This window comes from Lacerta agilis, chromosome 13 (genome assembly GCF_009819535.1).
Source record: "Lacerta agilis isolate rLacAgi1 chromosome 13, rLacAgi1.pri, whole genome shotgun sequence".
NCBI lineage: Eukaryota > Metazoa > Chordata > Lepidosauria > Squamata > Lacertidae > Lacerta > Lacerta agilis.
This window is the reverse complement of record NC_046324.1, coordinates 38,574,834-38,594,049: the sequence shown is the minus strand read 5'-3', so window position 1 is coordinate 38,594,049 and position 19,216 is coordinate 38,574,834. Positions and strand designations below refer to the sequence as shown.

The window sequence follows — 19,216 nt, the reverse complement described above, 5'->3', positions numbered from 1 at the left end:
CACCCCAGCACTTCCTCCCAAAGCAGTTAGAGGGCCCCCTAGAGAGCAGATTTGGAGGAGAAGGAGAAGGAGGAAGAAGAGAGGAAGGAAAAGTCCAGTTGCATGAGTGGGCATCTGCTCCTTGGATGTCACCCATTTTTTTTCATATGACACTAATCATTCAGGAAAAGCAGCTTCATCATAAGAGACAATAGATTAATGTTTGTGTGACTATCACTGCTCTATCATGTGTCTTGCATACTCCTCCTCCTTTGGGTCCAAGTGGATATACATAAATGCAAATAGTTACACATTTGCCTTAATACCTGATTTTGTTTCAGGAAAGAAAGCTGGCTTGAAAGGTTATTTTACAGTTGCCAGAGGTTGGATAAACGTGACCAATCAAATATTCCCCGCAATTTATTGAAAACTGAAGCTGTTCTTTGGCAGTGGGCTATCTGGGAAGCAGCACAATTTACTGTCCTTTCAAAGTTAAGGACACCACTAGGCAGAGCTCAAGATACATTCCAGACAATTGAAGGTAATCGTAAAAGAGCTTGTATATTTTTAGAAGTTTTTTTTTTAGTTTTAAAATAATGATATAACATTTCTTCCATTAAAAGGTTAAAATGTATTTGGAGAAAATTGTTGATTTGTGTTTAGCTGCATATTGTCATTTTGGTTCTGTAGGTGACTTTCAATAATTTGAATGTTCATTGAATTGAGATTGAATGTCGCAACATATTTGCATCTATTATGCTGTTAATTAAAATGTTTGATGTAGTTATTTCTGATGGTTTCTTGAAGAGTTATTCTCAGGTTGGCATGGGATGAGTTGTGTCCTATGATTCTCCCAAGTGTTCTTTGGAAATGGCTTACAGGCTTTCAGTCAAGTAAGCAGTACAGTTCATAAATGTTGTTGAATGGAAAAAAGCAAGAACATGTGATTGAGCTGTTGGGAGGACTGCCTCTCCCTCTGGTTCTGCTTTTGTCTAAAGCAGACAAGGTCTTCCTTTCTCAACTTTCTCTGTTCCTTTCTGTTCCTTTCTATATTTTTTCAAACCTCTTTGTTCCATTAAGATTCTGTTTATCTTGGTTGTGCCTCCTGTTTTCTTAGAAAAAGAGTATATATTTTCCCTAATGCTTACCTGTGCTCTCCCTTGCTTATTCCTTCACTGCTGGGCCTTACTCCAACTGAAAATAAGTCTTTCAAACCTAAAAAAAACTCAGAAGGCCACCAGTGCCTGATGATCCTCACTGATCCACCTGAAACATTTCCTAGTCTTCACAGACAATGCCATGATGAAAGTTCATTGGAATGGACAGAACCAGGTCCTTCTAACAGAGAACTTGAGCACTCATTTTCTGAGCTGAGAAGTATTTTCTCTTGATGACATTCCAACAAATTAAGGATGGGCTCAACTGCACAGCAGGCTTCCAGAGCAGAGCTTGGTTCCAGCTGTGAAAGTGGGTCCTCAGAAGCTTCACTTTTAAGCTATTTCAGTTGACCATGGACTTACCCTCCTAGACCTCTTCAACAAGCTGGTCAATGTGGAGCTTCTGTCTCCCTCTGTCCCCAGTTTCAGATTTGCAGAGCAGAGGCTATAGATTCCCTTACAGCTCCTTGGCATCAGGGTGGTCTGTTCAATTTTTATTTCAATCCCTCTAGAGTTCCTGGGTGGCCAAAGTCCTCCTTACTGCACTTCCCCAGCCCTATCACTTTGGTTTCTGGACCTCCTCCACCTAGACTTGTGGTTCCTTCTGCTCAGACTGAATCTTACCACCTGGGGACCAATACTGCCTGGGTCCACCTAGCCATGTGGACATTTAGTGGAGCCACCTCATCAGCTGTAGGCATAATTGGCGCTATCCTTGCATTTCATAGGCTATCTATCCTCTGAATTAGGGGTCAGCAACCTTTTTCAGCTGTAGGCTGGTCCACCATCCCTCAGACCATGTGGTGGGCTGGACTATATTTTGGGGGGGGAAATGAATGAATTCCTATGCCCCACAAATAACCCAGAGGTGCATTTTAAATAAAAGGACACATTCTACTCATGTAAAAACACCAGGCAGGCCCCACAAATAACCCAGAGGTGCATTTTAAATAAAAGGACACATTATACTCATGTAAAAACATGCTGATTCCCGGACTGTCCGCATGCCGGATTTAGAAGGCAGTTGGGCCGCATCCGGCCCCTGGGCCTTAGGTTGCCTACCCCTGCTCTGAATCTATGAGGTTGTTTGAAGAGCCTTTTGCAGATGAGTAAGGAGAAAAAAGCATTGTTGCCCTGGTGTTAAAGAACTTGTATTCTTCCTTCATATTGGTCTCGACCAAGGCCTCTTACCAGATGCCCTCAGATGCCAAACTAGTACCCTCTCCTATCTCTTAACAATGATTTAATGGCAAACCCTCATGTGCAGCACTTCTAGGGTGGGGAGGGGGTCACTAATGAGACCTCTGAGTTGTGTATCACTTTCTAGCATGGCATCTCCACATAGTTCTGCAGGCTGTGCCCTATCCATCCTATCTCAGTGCATTCTTGTCCTCAAATACACATTTTCCAGAAGGACAGCATTGGATTGACCCTTCATTTGTACTTAAAGTGAATAATTCAAAGTGTTGGTGCTGACCTTTAAAGCCCTCAGCAGCCTTCGCCCAGTATACCCGAACGAGTGTCTCCACCCTCATCTCTGAGGTCCTCCTTCGAAGGTCTTCTGGCAGTTGCCTCACCAGGCAAGGGCTTTCTCAATAGTGTCGCCCTCCTCTTCAAATGTCAAGGAGACAAAGAATTACACAACTTTTAGAAGACATCTGGAGGCAGCCCTGTTTTGAGAGATTTTTAACTCTTGATGTTTTGATTAAGTTTTTAGATATGCTGTAAACCTCCCAGAGTGACTGGTAAACCCAGCCAGATGGGTGGGGTGTAAATAATAAAATTAATATAATATTATTATTAGGGCTCAAGATTTAGTCTTGCCCTCATTTTGTCCAGATGTGCCCTACAGAACATCCTGCCTAGCTGCAATGACCACCTTTTATAAAATCTATTCCCCACTCTTGGTTATGATCATTTTGGTAGATTGTCCCATTGTGTAAATGTATCTCATGCCAACCTGAGAAAGGAACATTGGTTGCTTACTGCGAATGGGTCTTCTTGGTTGGCATAGTGATACATCCACAGCTGCACTTTGGGAGGTTGGGGGTGTTTCCAGTGGCTGTTTCGTATTGACTCATTTTCCTCCTCTTCACTCTAGTCTATTTCATCTCCTTGTTCAGATACATGCCCTTCTGGGTCCCCAACCTGATTTCCATCCCCTTGTAGGGAGAGGGATTGTTGTTTTCTTGTTCTCTGTAGTCTGAACTTTCTCCTTTTAGCTTGGCCACAGACAGAACTGGAGGAGGACCCAGAGGGAGACCTCCAACAGTTCAATCAATCACATGTCCTTGCCTTAAGTGAATTATAGGGCACAACCCATCTCATGAATGTATCCATATGCCAACCTAGAAGGTCCATTCATGGTAAGTGATCAGAGTTCCTTTTTGGAAATCATAGTTTTGGTTTGAAGGTGTCGTTCTCATATCCTGTACCTTGAAATGTTCTGAATGGATGTTTCCAGGCATCATTAGAAGTCTTGCAGCCCACACCTTAAACCCTGAACAAGATGTCAGCCAGTGGACTACAGCAGACAATGATGAAGGTCATAGTAGTAATCAGCTGAGACTGGTTCTGCTTCTGCAGTACTTGGAGAATTTGGAGAAACTGATGTACAATGCCTATGAAGGATGTGCTAATGCTCTCACTTCTCCACCCAAGGTTTGTGTTCAGTAACATAATTGCAGTACCTTGCACTGAGTCTTCAGATGGTTGTAGAACATATCCATAGACGTCATTTGGATGTAACAGTAAACTGTGGTTTAGCACTATGTGAATGAGCCAACCTTCTTTGGGACTTGCATGTTCTCTCTGGGTTTCTGTTTTAATTGTAACCTGTAATGCACAAGTACGGTGTTCTGAACCACAGGCCCAAAAGAAGGCTCATGGGAGTGGTTGGGTGCAGGGATACCAAAGAAGGATGTCAAAAACAGAGTGAGCAGTTCTAATGCTTTATTAAGCAAGAAGAAGAAGAAGAAGAGTTTGGATTTGATATCCCGCTTTTCACTACCCAAAGGAGTCTCAAAGCGGCTAACATTCTCCTTTCCCTTCCTCCCCCACAACAAACACTCTGTGAGGTGAGTGGGGCTGAGAGACTTCAAAGAAGTGTGACTAGCCCAAGGTCACCCAGCAGCTGCATGTGGAGGAGCGGAGACGCGAACCCGGTTCCCCAGATTATGAGTCTACCACTCTTAACCACTACACCACACTGGCAGCCTACAAGGTCTCCTACAAGACGCGTAACGGATGCTGCAACAAGGAGATGACTTGTACGCAGCCATGCAAATGTACATACATTGTTCATATACAAAGCAGAATATGTCACTTTGACCAGAACTGCTCATCGCTTCATCTGAGCAGATGAGGGCATAGGTGGCAGATACCTGTCTTACTGATAGTTCCCCTTTCTGGACTCAGAGCCGAGCACCCCAAGCCCAGTTCTAACATTTCTAGTTAAAGAACATCATATGTAGCAGCAGTACCTCATAGCAGCTGTACAGTTCTTAAACAAATTTGAGTTGATGTGTTTACTTGAAACTGTACTTTGGTGGGAAGGAGGCATCCAATCCAGGCTTGGTTATCTTCTATTACTGTCCAGTGTACAGACAAGGATTCTGTGACTTGATCTTTGTATGCTAGGTGTGCCTTTCACTGGTTCTTCCCCGGTTTCTTCCCTGCTTTTCCCAGGAACAAAACACATCCTCTTGCATTTAATACCTAGCTTGTCAGTTGCTTCTTACTCTACCTTTTGCAACTGTCTTTAAATCCTTGAATTACTAGGATGATGGCTGTTGCAGCTGTATCAAATGGATTATAAACATTTAATTTTTCTAATAATTCTGGGTGGTATTAAACTAATTTCTGCTCAGAATAGACCCATTGAAATAAATTGAATGATTATTAAGGTCTGCTAATTTCACTGTGTAACTTGAAAAATTGATAAGACTTGATGCAAATAATTTTTCAATGTATGGAAGAAATACTGTAAAAAAAAAGTTGGTTTTTTTCTCTTTCTCTTTCTGCTTATGAAGGTTATCAGGACATTCTTCTATACCAATCGCCAGACTTGCCAAGATTGGTTAACTCGAATTAGACTTTCCATCATGAGGGTTGGATTGTTGGCTGGACAGCCAGCCGTGACTGTAAGGCATGGCTTTGATTTACTGACAGAAATGAAGGCCAATAATATCTCTCAGGTATTGCATTTACATATAATTTTCCCCACAATATTATTGTGTCTGAGTAAACAAGGGTGGGGACGCGGGTGGCGCTGTGGTCCAAACCACAAAGCCTAGGGCTTGCTGATCAGAAGGTTGGCGGTTCAAATCTCTGTGATGGGGTGAGCTCCCGTTGCTCGGTCCCATCTGCCCACCTAGCAGTTCAAAAGAACGTCAAAGTGCAAGTAGATAAATAGGTACCGCTCCGGCGGGAAGGTAAACAGAATTTCTGTGCGCTGCTCTGGTTCGCCAGAAGCGACTTAGTCATGCTGGCCACATGACCCGGAAACTGTCTGTGGACAAACGCCGGCTCCCTCGGCCTATAGAGTGAGATGAGCACTGCAACCCCAGAGTCGTCCGTGACTGGACCCAACAGTCAGGGGTACCTTTACTTTTACCTTTAAACAATGGTGGCTTTAATTCATAGCAAATAGATTTCTTGTGATGATAAAGGATTTTTCACCGAAAGAAACCCACGCATTCTAATAAATCCAAGTTGCTGTACGTGTCTTCGCTCCAGAGAAAAATAATCTGTCATTCCTGAATTACAGCTGATTGACTCTGTTTTAAGCAATGCTTGTAATGGGTTACTGCAATGGGAAGTGTTATGATTGCCCTTCAGAGATTATTGTAAGAGTATACACAGACATGTACTTGAGTTTAAAACGACTTTGTGGGTTGGTATAATCTTGTTTCACTCTAGCCTATAAATTGAAGTCTGTTGTTTTCTCCATCTCACTATTAGGGGAATGAATTGGAAGTAACGATCATGATGGTAGTGGAAGCACTCTGTGAGCTTCATTGCCCTGAAGCAATCCAAGGAATAGCTGTCTGGTCATCTGCTGTAGTTGGGAGGAGTCTTGCTTGGATTAATTCTGTAGCCCAGCAAGCAGAAGGACGGTATGTTAGTCCATGCATACAACCTATCTGAGAGCTGAAGTGTATGTCTGTATTTTATATTTAAGTGAAATGGAATTAACCCCCCCCCCCTTGCAGTCCTGCAGTTGGGTTCTGTGCTTGTACAGAACATTTACAGAACCTGCTAGAAAGCTCTGGTCAGTAAGATCATTTCCCCATCCCTCACTCCCTCTCTCTGTACATATTTGCTCTCTCTGTACATGGCTTGGATAGGTGGGTGGGGACCACATTATGTCTTACTGTATATTCAGTGCTTTTTTCTGGGGAAACGAAGGGGTACGCATACTCCTAAACATTTTGTGAATCTTTGTGCTTTTGTTACTTTTGTCCATTTACTGTACAGTGGAACCTCATGTTACGTACCGTCCTCCTTATGAATGCTTCGGGTTATGAGCTCTGCTAACCTGCTAATATGCTCCCAGTTGCGAACTTTGCCCCAGGATGCGAGTGGAAGTCGCGCTCCGGTGGCGCGGCAGCAGTGGGAGGCGCCATTAGTGAAAGCGCGCCTCATGTTAAGAACGGTTTCTGGTTACGAATGGACCTCTGGAACGAATTAAGTTCGTAACCGGAGGTACCACTGTATTTATTTTTCCCGATTTGAACTATAAAATGCTGATTTTCTTGAGTCAAAATGAGAATACCCCTAAACATTTTTTTAAGGAAAAAAAGCACTGTGTATATTAATTAAGAAGCTGGTGCTTCAGTAACTCCAGTATGTTTATGAACACAATTCAGAGTGCTGGTGCTTTACTTCTGAAAAGCCTGCATGGCTGGGGACTTGGGTACATGAAGGAACATATTCTACCACATCAACTTGCCTGTGTAATAAGATTATCTGCCAAGAACCTCCTCTGGGGTTCACCTGCAGGAAAAGTCAAGAGGCTTAAGAGATATAAACAAGATATCTTCTTGCATTGCTTCTGCTTTTTCAAGCCTGGCAACAGATCAGAGCAAGAGGAGAGGGAGAGGCTGGTCATACAAAGATGAGATCATCCTTACACGCCTCTCAGATACCCTTCTGTCTCTTTGCCTTTTCTGCCAGAGAATCCCAGCTTGGAAAGTAGGAAGGTGCTGCTGCCGTTGCAACCACTTCCTTGCTTGTTCGCATTGTCAGGAGGGGAGCATAGGAATCTTCTGTCCCAATTTCAGTGGCACTGAGGGAGAGACAGAATTATCTGTGAGCATTATCCTTGTTTCATAAATCTCTGGCCCTTTGCTCTGAAGAAGACACCAAGAAGTAAAGGGAAAATGAAAACAGGGAGGGAATACTTAGTGCTGCCATCCACCTGTATGCTTTTTCATTGAAACAACAGCAAAAGCATTTTAGTGAGGGATGCAGTATCTGTACAAACAGAAATGATACCTAACAGCTGACACTAAATCTTTTTAAGGTATGAAAAAGCTGCTGTTGAGTACCAGGAACATATTTGTGCCATGACAGGAGTGGAATGCTGTGTCACAGGATTTGATAAATCTGTTCTGAAGTTGGCCAATTCCAATAGTGGCAATAATGCCAGCCCCAAACACTCTGTAAATGGTAAGTATTACTGAAGGTAGATTGTATTGATTTGAATATGAGATAGTCACCTGTTGGCCTGAGTCTGTCCTTCCTCCGCCCCCAAATGTACCCCACTGCTGACTGAGTAAGGTGTGAAACAATCCTAAATCTTTACTTTCATAGGGGATTCGAGGAAGACAGTACTGTCTAAACCAAGTGACTCTTCACCTGAAGTCATAAATTACCTGGGTAATAAAGCTTGTGAATGCTACATCTCCATTGCTGATTGGTCTGCTGTGCAAGAATGGCAGAATGCGGTCCATGACCTGAAAAAAAACACAAGCAGTGCCTCAGTCAGTTTAAAAGCAGACTTCAACTATATCAAGTAAGTACCATTGACTTCTACAATAGCAAATTGTCACAACAATACATGCCAGCCTGGTAAATGGTGTTGAACAGGAAAAATGGGAAGCAAGAAGTGCAAGATTTTCGCAGTTCAGGTAAAAACAGATCACAGCTTTATTTAATTAGAAGACCAGATATTTGGACAGTTTCAAAGCAAGGGCCAGTGCAGGCAGCCCAGGAGAAAAACACAGACTGACTCACATGCAGCTTGCCCAGTCCTGGGAGGAAGACGGTAGGAAGATCCTGTTTATGGCTCTGTTCTTTGATCTGATGTTCAAACTGAAGGTAGACTTCATTTTCCATGGCTCTGCCAGTTTAGAAGCAGAATTCAGATCAAAATATTTATGTAAAGTGACTGAAATTCTTCGCTCTTCAAATTAAGTGTTTATATTTTGTTGCTTTGGTTAAAGCTGTCTTGACAAATAGGATATTAAATTTATCTGGCTTTCCCTGTTCTGATTTAGAATGGCCATAAGATAAAATATGAAAATGTTTTAAAACTTCATTGCAGGTCTCTGAGCAGTTTTGGATCTGGGGAGCTTGAAAAATGTACAGAACAGCTAGAATTGCTTCCAGGGGAAGACATCAACCTGCTTATTGGAGGAGCCAAAGAAAAAATAGGTATAAGTTGAACACTAATAGATTCATGAAGATTCTCAAATTCATTAAGCCTTGGAACTCTATTTTAATTTCCTTGCTTGTACATGGGTGATGTTGCTTCTATGTTTTGTTGGTGGGAGGGGAGAAACAGAAAGAAAGAGAATGACTGCCGGCAACTACTGATAAATCTATGTATTGTCAACCTTTGCAGATATGAAGAAGCTTCTTCCCAACATGCTATCTCCAGATCCAAGAGAACTTCAGAAAGCAATTGAGGTTCAGTTATTGAGAAGCTCGATATGTTTGGCAACAGCTATTAACCATATTGAACAGGAACAAAAATGGCAACCCGTTACTGAGTGAGTTCTTTAAAAATGCTAATGCAGCACTTCCAAAAATTAGAATAGAGTACAGGAGTTTTCTATAGGCTCTCCTCCACAGGCAACTGCAGTCCCAGGGTGAGTTATATTAAAAGATATATAAAATGGCAGGATCTAAAATCAAGAGCGGCATTACAAAAGGTGCAGCAGCAATATATCAAAATGGGGTGGTCGGAGTAGTAGTAGTAATAATAATAATAATAATAAAATTTCTCATCTCCCACCCATTTGATTGGGTTGCCCCAGTCACTCCAGGCAGTTTCCAACAAAAATGCAAATAGAAAGGGGGGGGGGGAGAAACATCATACTTTAAAATCTTCCCAAAACAGGGCTTCCTTCAGACGTCTGTGAAAAATTATATTGTTTGACATCTGCTGGGAGGGCATTCCAAGGGCGACTGCGACTGCCGAAAAGGCCTTCTGCCTGGTTCCCTGTAATTTCACTTCTTGCAGTGAGGGAAGCACCAGAAGGCCCTTGGAGCTGCACCTTAGAATTAAGTAAAACATCTCACCCCACCCCCTCCAAAAGCTTGCACAACGAAGTGCTGATGGAAGCTGTACGATATCAGTGCAGGATGTACCTCCTGAGGGGAGAGCATAATTAGCACTGCCTACTGTGTTAAGAAAATGGGGCTTATTTATATCTGACTGGAACGTTAATGCTCAAGATAGAACTTCACACCTTATTCTCACTTTCATAAGTTAAAATACAGGGCATTGTATAATGATTTGTACATACATTTATTTTGTGAAGTATAGCTGCTTTAATAATTCTTATCTCATGTAATCTTTATTTCAGGAACCTTGTGAAATACTTGAAACAGACTTCACGAATTGCCATTGGGCCTTTAAGACTTGCTACTCTGACAGTGTCTCAGTCTTTGCCAGTACTGAGTACCCTGCAGCTGTACTGTTCATCTGCTTTGGAAAATACAGTGTCAAATAAGCTTTCTTCAGAGGTATTTTTCTTTTGCATAACCCAAGCGTTTGGTAAATTCACAGGTTTATGTGCATCAACACACACATTCGTGTGTGGATTGCCCTGCTATACTGTATTAATTGGCACATTGAGGGGGGGGGTGGAACTCCATCAGCTAGTGGCTGCACATCAGCTGATGTAGAACAGGGCCGAAACTGTCAGCAGTAATACTTTCTGAGGGAATAGCAACTTTCTGCCCCTATGCTGGTGTAAATTACACAAAGCCAAGTTAGCATTGTCATTTGTGTTACTGCCTATTAGTGCTGTTGTGAATGATCACTGTGCTTATCTTGTGTACATTCCACATTAACCGATAAGGCACATGAACTGTGGCATCTGGATTAATCATAAAAGGTTGTATCCAACTAAATTATATTCAAGAGGAGACCCACTGAAATTAATGAGCCTAAGTTATTCATGTATATTAATTTCAGTGGATCTACTCTTGAGTCAGACTAACATTTGATGCAACACAGCACATAAATTTAGTTGAAAGAACCTGTGTAGCAACGTTTTTATTAGAAGATTAAAGGAAAACCAGAGCTTTTTAGGCAACTTAAAGCCCTATCAAGCACTCAACTTTTATGCTTTTTACAGGATTGTCTCATTCCTCTCTTCAGCGAAGCATTGCGTTCATGCAAGCAACATGATGTTAGGCCATGGATGCATGCCTTAAGATATACCATGTACCAGAATCAGTTGCTGGAGAAACTTAAAGGTATAGACATTAAAGTAGAAGCATCTGTGTTCTATAGGGTTAATTTGCCTCCAATTTGTGTTATTGCTCATTGCCTATGATATTACCTGTTTTGACTTTCCTGCCTGTTTCAGTATGTGCATGCATTTCTCCTCTGACTACAGTGAAGTATCAATTTATTCAGAATAACAGGTTTCATCAGAACTAGATACCTTTGGGATTATACTAGCAAAAGATTTCAGATCTTTTCACATTTAAGTAAAATGTAAAAAAAATAGTCTATGGCAATACTGTTTAAAGATAATGAACTTTAAAAAAGACTTTTCTGGACACTTGGATTATCATTATCATTATCATTATCATTATCATTCCACACCAGTGGACCATCTTAATGTACAGCTGTGTAGCAGAATTTACGAAAGCAGCTTCAAAACTCATACTAAATATACATATAAGATTGACGACATTTCATTCACATTAAATATCCATTACATACAAAGCCAATACAGTAATCAGTATATAAGTTTAAACAGTTTATTTGATTCAGAGGATATTTCTGGCTTTATATGTACTTTCAGAGCAAAGTATTCCAGTCAGAAGCCATTTAATGGAACTGGGACTGACTGCTGCAAGATTTGCTAGAAAACGTGGGAATGTTGCTTTGGCAACACGGTTGCTTGCTCAGTGCAGCGAAGTTCAGCTTGGAAAAACCACAATGGCCCAAGATTTAGTCCAGCATTTTAAAAAACTCTCAACACCAATTCAGATGGATGAAAAATGGGGTCCTGAACTTGAAATTGAAAAAACCAAATTGTTATACACAGCAGGTAAGTCTCATTTATATGTTTGTATTGCAAATCACTGCGAAATTCAGTCAAACTTTAATTTAAACGTTTAGATAAAAAGAACTAAATCTGCCCTTTTAAATGTCTGGGTACATGCTAATGTTTACTATGGGGGTATTAGATCAGAATAAAAAGTAATGTAGGTTTATCAAAGGGTCTGTGCATCTAGTGTTAGTCCTACTGAGATTGAAATTAATAGACATAGCTAATTTAGGTCTATTTATTTCAGTGAATCTACTCGTAAGTAAAAGAAGGCTCCAACCCTGTGTAACAAGTAGATTTTTTGACATTGTAAGCCCACATGCCATACTTCAAATTATTTTCCAAACTCTTCAGTTTTTGAAAGTGACTTGCCATGGGAGCGTGGCCAGGGTGGGGAAGACCAACTTCTTTTCTTTTTTGAGAAATGCAAATCCAGACCCCTTTGGGGTGATGGGTCTAGTAATGTGTGGGTTCTTGGCTCTTGTCATTAATTAATTCTCCACATATAACTTAGTTGGCAGTAAAAAATCAGTGATGTCCTCTGAAGCATGCAGAATAAAAACTGATTATGCAACTAAAATGATATTAATTTTGCTTTTTTTTTCCTCAGGCCAGTCAACCCATGCAATGGAAATGCTGAGCTCATGTGCCATCTGCTTCTGCAAATCTGCCAAAGCTGAATACGCTGTAGCCAAGTCTATTCTTACACTAGCCAAATGGATCCAAGCCGAATGGAAAGAGATTTCAGGGCAGCTGAAGCAAGTCTACAGAGCACGGCAGCAACAAAATCTTGCTGGCCTCTCCACATTATCTAAAAACATCTATAGTTTGATTGACCTGCCATCTGCTAACACCATTGAAGAGGACTATCCCAGGATTGAAAGTGAATCCACAGGTATAAAAGTTCCTCTGTTGGTTTTCTGCTTTGTCTGCATACATGTTTGATATGGTGGTTCCATGCCGTCCAGTAAGAGGCAACATTAACTATAGGACAGAGGTGAACAACCTGTGGCCCTTGGCAGAAATGTGGCCTCTGCCTAGTTTTTTGCAGCCCTTTGCCTAATTTTGAAAGTCCTCTGGCAAGAGTTAGATGCCCAAACTGGTGTGGTGGGGGGAGGGAGAGAAGGGGGTGATCCTGTCAAGTTGTGGCTTCTGCCGCAACCATGCAGCCCCTGACAGATTAGCCCATTAGATGGTCATACCCTCGAGCAAGTACATAGGTTTAAATACCTAGGATTACTTATGGTGGAAAGATCTAGACGCCCCAACAGAGTGGCAATACAAGTTACAGGAGTTTGCGGAAATGGCTCAGCTCACTAACAGCCTGAGGGGCAATTCCAAACAAAAATTTGAAGAAAAGTGGGACAAATAAAAAGTATTTGTTCAGAATTATAGTAAGGGTATGATAACTATGCCAGCATTTGAGTGACCTTAGAAACCATACAAGTTAGGTAAGAGCAGTAAGGGTATATGTAGCTAAAAGAATGTATTAGAAAATATGAAAAGAAATGTACAACAATAAGGAACACATTCATTTGTACTAGTGGACTATGCTTTTGGGATTGACAGGAAGTCTAAGTATTTAGTTTAGTTTTTTGTAAATTTTTTAATTTTTATTTTTTATTTTTTTCCATTTTGTTTAGGTTAGATTCCCCCCCCCTCCTTTTTATTATTTTATGTTATGGAGGTGTTTGGTTTTTTTAAATTATTATTTCCAAGGTATAATGTATTTTGTATTAGTGAACAAGTGTGATGTACAATAAGAGGCACGAAAGTAATATATTATAATGATGTTTATTACTGTAATATATGAGGCTATTCAATAAACGTTTTTCTTTGCAAAAAAAAAAAAAAACCCTATGGATGAAGCCATCAAGATCTATGTGTCAAAGATCATTGCACAAATGCTTTACAGGGCTGAGATCTAGGCATTCTTTATTCGCCATGCTAATTCAAATTAAGTATTTGAAGTGTTGGGCTATTTGGTCCAGCTAAAGCTAATGTACACCTCCCAAGGTAAAGGTAAAGGGACCCCTGACTGTTAGGTCCAGTTGCAGATGACTCTGGGGTTGCAGTGCTCATCTCGCTCTGTAGGCCGAGGGAGTCCGCGTTTGTCCGCAGACAGCTTCTGGGTCATGTGGCCAGCATGACTAAGCCACTTCTGGCAAACCAGAGCAGCGCACGGAAATGCCGTTTACCATCCCACCGGAGCGTTACCTATTTATCTACTTGCACTGCGTGCTTTCGGACTGCTAGGTTGGCAGGAGCTGGGACCAAACAACGGGAGCTCACCCCGTCGTGGGGATTCAAACTGCTGACCTTCCAATCAGCAAGCCCTAGGCTCAGTGGTTTAACCCACAGTGCCACCCACGTCCCGCTACATCTCCCAAGTATAGACTCTCAAAAACTGGAAATTTCTCTGGAAATGGAGCAAGCAAAATATAGGATCAGCTGGTAGATTGTTAGATGGTTTGCAGCAGATTGGCAATGGTTTCTGGCAAGCAACAACACCCCCCTCCCCATTGGGCTGTTAGAGCTATATTTTTCATAACTTTGATGTAGTTTTGAACAGAAATATGCAGGTGATTGGCTCTTTGAGTTCTCTTGGTAGTTAGCTATGCATTAGGCTTTGCATTAGGCTATATGTGACCCAGCCACTACGTTTCATTGTTTCTGCTTGGACGACCTCAGTATTCTAGTAAAAAGCAAAGCAAATCTTGAAAGCCTGAAGTTTAATCATGTGCCCAGAGGATCATGATACCATTGTACCTTTTTGAAGCATGCTTTGTTCTTTCATTGCAGTAAACATTGGTGTTGGAGAACCTGACTTCATCTTGGGACAGCTCTATCGCTTGTCTTCGGCACAAGCACCTGAAGTAGCCAAATCATGGGCAGCGCTTGCTAGCTGGGCTTATAGATGGGGACGAAAGGTAGTTGATAATGCCAGGTAAATCTCACTTTTTAAAACCAAAATGGACTCTGAACGTGTTTCACATTAAGTGATTTGCCTACCACTATGAAACTTTCCTGGTTAACATTGTGCTCTCCTGTCAAATAAGATGGCTTGCTAATGTATGTACCTTGCTGGCTGAGTAAGATGATTCCCATTACTGAAAACCCAGGCGGTATAGATATGTGGCTTACAGTATGGCAGTGACCGAGAGCACAGTGGGTCATTTTGTTCTTCTGATGAGCCATTAGATGCTAGAATTTGAATTCGTTGGATTTATAAGGAATAATAAACTGAGGACTCTTTAAAGCTGGCTGTTTGGTGGGAACTGCTGTGCAAAGTTCTTTGCAAGCCCTGTACAGCAATTAGCTCACAGTCAAAGCTTGCTTTATTGGGAAACTCCAATGCAGCCAGTCCAGCAGCCTTTTCTTCTATGGAACTAAGAAGAGCTTGAGCACAGTTAAACAGACCATACTTTATGACTTGGTATTGTGTCTGAATGCAGTCATAGCTTGGAAGTAACTACTGTTGTTGCTGATGACTCTGCAGCACTGAATTGCAATTTACTGTTGCAAGCCTTTGTGCAGAGATTATGTTTTAACCTAAAGCAGCAAGTAATTTAAACGCTAGAGTATTAGAAGTCAATGCACAGTGTAGCAAAGATATGTTAGCAGCATGCTTATTCCTTGTTTTCGAAGTTGATAAAATATATGGTGTTATACAGTCAGGGAGGTGTTCGTCTACTGCCAAGAGAGAAATCTGAAGTTCACAGCCTACTTCCAGAAAACATTACAGAAGAAGACAGAGAGAAAATCTATGGCATCCTTGGACAGGCAGTGTGCCGGCCAGCTGGGATTCAGGTTAGTATAAATTAACTTTCAGAAGCGTTTCATTTGTCAGGGGTAGCTAACATGGTGCTTTCCAGATACTGTGGACTACAAATTGCATCAGCTCCAGCCAGTATTTTCAGTGATTAGAGCTGATTATCTTTAATATAATTGGCAAATGCCACTAATAAGACCAGCATAAATAGGCTAGATAGCATATTAGATTTTTGAGCTTTGGAAAAAACAAGCCACCTTTTATAACAGGTTGGTTATTTAAAATGTGAGACACCAGTTCAAAGGCAAAAATTTGACAAATGATTTATGTTTACATGAAGAGGAGTGAATAGTGCCATTATTTGTAAGTGTGTACGTGATGGGTAAAATTGTTTGTTTTTGCTTAACTTTAATTTAGGATGAAGACATAACTCTTCAGATTTCAGAGAATGAAGATAATGAAGAAGACGATATGGTTGATGTCATCTGGCGGCAGTTGTTGATGAGCTGTCCTTGGCTTTCAGACCTTGATGAAAATTCAACTGAGGGCCTAATCAAAGTGTGGAGAAAAGTTGTAGACAGAATCTTCAGTCTTTATAAACTCTCATGCAGTGCCTATTTTACTTTCCTTAAACTCAATGCTGGTCAGGTATGCTGTACGTTTTGACTAGTGATGTAAAGCAAGGTTGTTTTGTTACGTTTTATTTTTAAAGTCTTTGGGGCTTGTGGGAGAGCTGTATGTTGAGTGAGGTTGTTTGTTTTCATATGTAGGTTCCTCTGGATGAAGATGATCCCAGACTGCATCTCAGAAACATTTCAGAACAGAGTACTGATGATGTGATTGTAATGGCAACCTTAAGGCTGCTGAGGCTGCTTGTAAAACATGCTGGAGAACTCCGGCAGTATCTGGAACATGGGCTGGAAACCACCCCAACAGCTCCATGGCGAGGTATGGAAGTTCTCAGGCTCTTTTGAGAAGGAATCCCACAAGTTAGGGGCTGCCACAAAGAGTGCCCCTTCCCGAGCCTACGTCTCCACTGTTTGGTAGCAGAATAACATTTGTTCCAGTTACAGTGGAACTTCGGGTTTCGGACGTAATCCGTGATGGAGGCATGTCCGCAACCCGCAGCATTCGTAACCTGCAGTGCCATGTCTATGTACACGCGTGACGCAATTTGGCGCTTCTGCGCATGCACAAAGTGTGATTTAGCGCTTCTGTGCATGCGTGAGTGGCAAAACCAGGAAGTAACCCTTTCTGGTATTTCCGGGTTTCCCGCAGTCCACAACCTGAAAACACGTAACCCAAAGTGTTTGTAACCTGAGATACCACTGTGCTTGAAAATGGAGTAAAATTATGTTGCCCTTTAAAAATGAAAAAAAAGGCAAATGTGTTCTGTGGTAAGCTTATTTCTGTGCTTTTCTCTTCATAAAGGTATTATTCCTCAACTCTTCTCACGTCTAAATCATCCTGAAGTATATGTTCGTCAGAGCATTTGTAATCTTCTTTGTCGGGTAGCACAAGATTCTCCTCACCTTATATTATACCCTGCAATTGTGGGTACTATTTCACTTAGCAGCGAATCTCAAGCTTCAGGTATGTTTTGGTAGTCATATTTATATTTGCCCATCCCAATTCCATCCTTCATTTCACATACCGTTTCAGAAGATCCCCCAACCCTCATTTAATTTACCTTTCTTTAACACTTTTATCTTTTAACATCTTTACAGTTAAGAATTTCTGGTAGCTGTAGCTGAGCTACCTCACAGATGTGCAGTTCCACTGTTGCCAGTACCTGGATGTAACTTCAATAGATGAACTGGTTTTTACAAAATCTAGAGTTGCCAGACATCAATTCAGCATAGTTTACCTGTCTTGTCATGCAGCTGAGTGTGACTGGTGTTACTTAGACACGCTCACAGTATTTTGAGAGTTTCCTCTTGCATGAGCACACAAGAGTTTACAGATGTTATAGTCAAAGGCAAATTGTTATAATGCTGGTCAAAGATACAGTTTTGCAGCATCTAGCTGGCCTTTGCATTTTGACCTACCCTGTTGCCCTAATATTTTCTCTTTAAAACCTAGGGAGCAAATTCCCCTCAGCAATACCTACCTTTTTGGGTAACATCCAGGGTGAAGAGTTGTTGGGTAGTGAGTGTGATGAGGGAAGTCCCCCTGCTTCTCAAGAGAGCATAAAGGATGAGCCAAAAATGGGCCTAAATGAAGACCAGGCGATGATGCAAGACTGCTACAGCAAGATTGTAGAGAAGCTGTCAGCTGCAAATCCAACAATGGTGTTGCAGGTATAATTGCAGTTCAGCCAGAATTTGGGGATGTTTGTGTTTGGAGTCAAAGAATCAAGTGCTTTATGTGTCGTATACTTACACAGGAAGAAATCCATTATATTTACTCTGGGAATTACATCTTGAGACTTTTAGAAGTGCAACTGCACAGTTTAAAATGCACAAATACTTTATTTTTTTGTCAATCCAGGTTCAGATGCTCGTAGCAGAATTGCGCAGAGTTACTGTTCTTTGGGATGAACTTTGGCTGGGAGTGCTTTTGCAACAGCACATGTATGTCCTTAGACGGATTCAGCAGCTGGAAGACGAAGTAAAGAGAGTCCAGAACAACAACACTCTGCGCAAGTATGTTTCCACAAAAGTGTATATGGGCAAAGTGGACATGTGCTGCAAATGGGCAGCCTTTCCTCCTGATAATTAATGGTGCTATTTTTTTAATGGCATGTCGTGATTTTTGTAGCCCAAAGAACAATCACATCATGAAAACAGCCCTATAATATTAATTCACCTCTACTTAAGATACTAAAGTGCCACAAAGGGAGTAGAAAGTGTCCCTACTGATGCGGAAAGGGTTTTTTGGATGTTCAGCAAATTATACTCAGTTCCTTTTGTTTCTCACTGTTCAAGGTTTTGGAGAACTCTGGAGACAAAATTTCTTGTAGTGTAAATTCTGATTCTAGATAATCTGGTGTGTGTGTGTTTAATGCATTTATTTACATTCTTTTTCATGGTTGGCTTTAAAATAACAAAGTTATTAGCTGCTTTGGAAAAGGATCTATAATTCTTCCTTTCATTGTTTTTGGTAGCAATATCTAGAAATTTCAGCATACTTGAAATGCAAGTGACACTTTTGTCAACCCCTTTTATGTTCTTTTTTTTCTAAGAGAGGAAAAAATAGCCATCATGCGTGAAAAGCACACCGCCCTAATGAAGCCCATTGTATTTGCTTTGGAACACGTGAGGAGCATCACTGCGGCTCCTGCTGAAACGCCACATGAGAAGTGGTTTCAGGACAACTATGGAGATGCAATTGAAAATGCCCTAGAAAAACTAAAGAACCCATCTAATCCTGCAAAGCCTGGAAGCAGCTGGATTCCTTTTAAAGAGGTATAGTATGTCTCTCTTGCCAAGAATACAATAACTTGGAATATTTTTCTCTGCTATGGAAGAATTAAAAGAAAGGGTGCTGCTGTTCTCATTTAGAATATTTATGGTTTTGTGGGTAGTGCCAAGGCTTAGGTTGCAGAGAATTAAAAAAAAGCAATAGAAAAATGGACTAGAAATATCATTAGTTCTTAAATATGCTACGCTAAAGATTGCTTTCTTTTTTTGGCCCATGGGCACATTTGCAAACTGCCATTGACACATGAATCTATGTTTTCTTCTCTCCCCCACCCTCCTGACTGTGCCACTGGAAAAAATTGGGCCAGTCAGACCAAGTTTCCTCTGCCAATGTGGTACACGGCTATATGGAGAGGTTTAGGTTTC

At 41.2% G+C, this 19,216-nt stretch overlaps 1 protein-coding gene across 1 annotated transcript in view; it reads left to right on the top strand.

Annotated features, from left to right (window-relative positions):
- Positions 1-19,216, top strand: part of SMG1 (SMG1 nonsense mediated mRNA decay associated PI3K related kinase) — a 77,544-nt gene that overhangs the window by 36,044 nt on the left and 22,284 nt on the right. The window contains exons 20-39 of the mRNA XM_033166444.1: positions 321-520; positions 3,601-3,797; positions 5,168-5,332; positions 6,099-6,253; positions 7,663-7,808; positions 7,953-8,154; positions 8,686-8,795; positions 8,986-9,133; positions 9,953-10,112; positions 10,730-10,850; positions 11,408-11,656; positions 12,267-12,551; positions 14,459-14,603; positions 15,331-15,466; positions 15,846-16,076; positions 16,199-16,376; positions 16,860-17,021; positions 17,511-17,728; positions 17,919-18,073; positions 18,613-18,835. Of these exons, the coding sequence (XP_033022335.1) occupies positions 321-520; positions 3,601-3,797; positions 5,168-5,332; positions 6,099-6,253; positions 7,663-7,808; positions 7,953-8,154; positions 8,686-8,795; positions 8,986-9,133; positions 9,953-10,112; positions 10,730-10,850; positions 11,408-11,656; positions 12,267-12,551; positions 14,459-14,603; positions 15,331-15,466; positions 15,846-16,076; positions 16,199-16,376; positions 16,860-17,021; positions 17,511-17,728; positions 17,919-18,073; positions 18,613-18,835 (3,586 nt within the window). The remainder of the gene's footprint in view (positions 1-320; positions 521-3,600; positions 3,798-5,167; positions 5,333-6,098; positions 6,254-7,662; positions 7,809-7,952; positions 8,155-8,685; positions 8,796-8,985; positions 9,134-9,952; positions 10,113-10,729; positions 10,851-11,407; positions 11,657-12,266; positions 12,552-14,458; positions 14,604-15,330; positions 15,467-15,845; positions 16,077-16,198; positions 16,377-16,859; positions 17,022-17,510; positions 17,729-17,918; positions 18,074-18,612; positions 18,836-19,216) is intronic.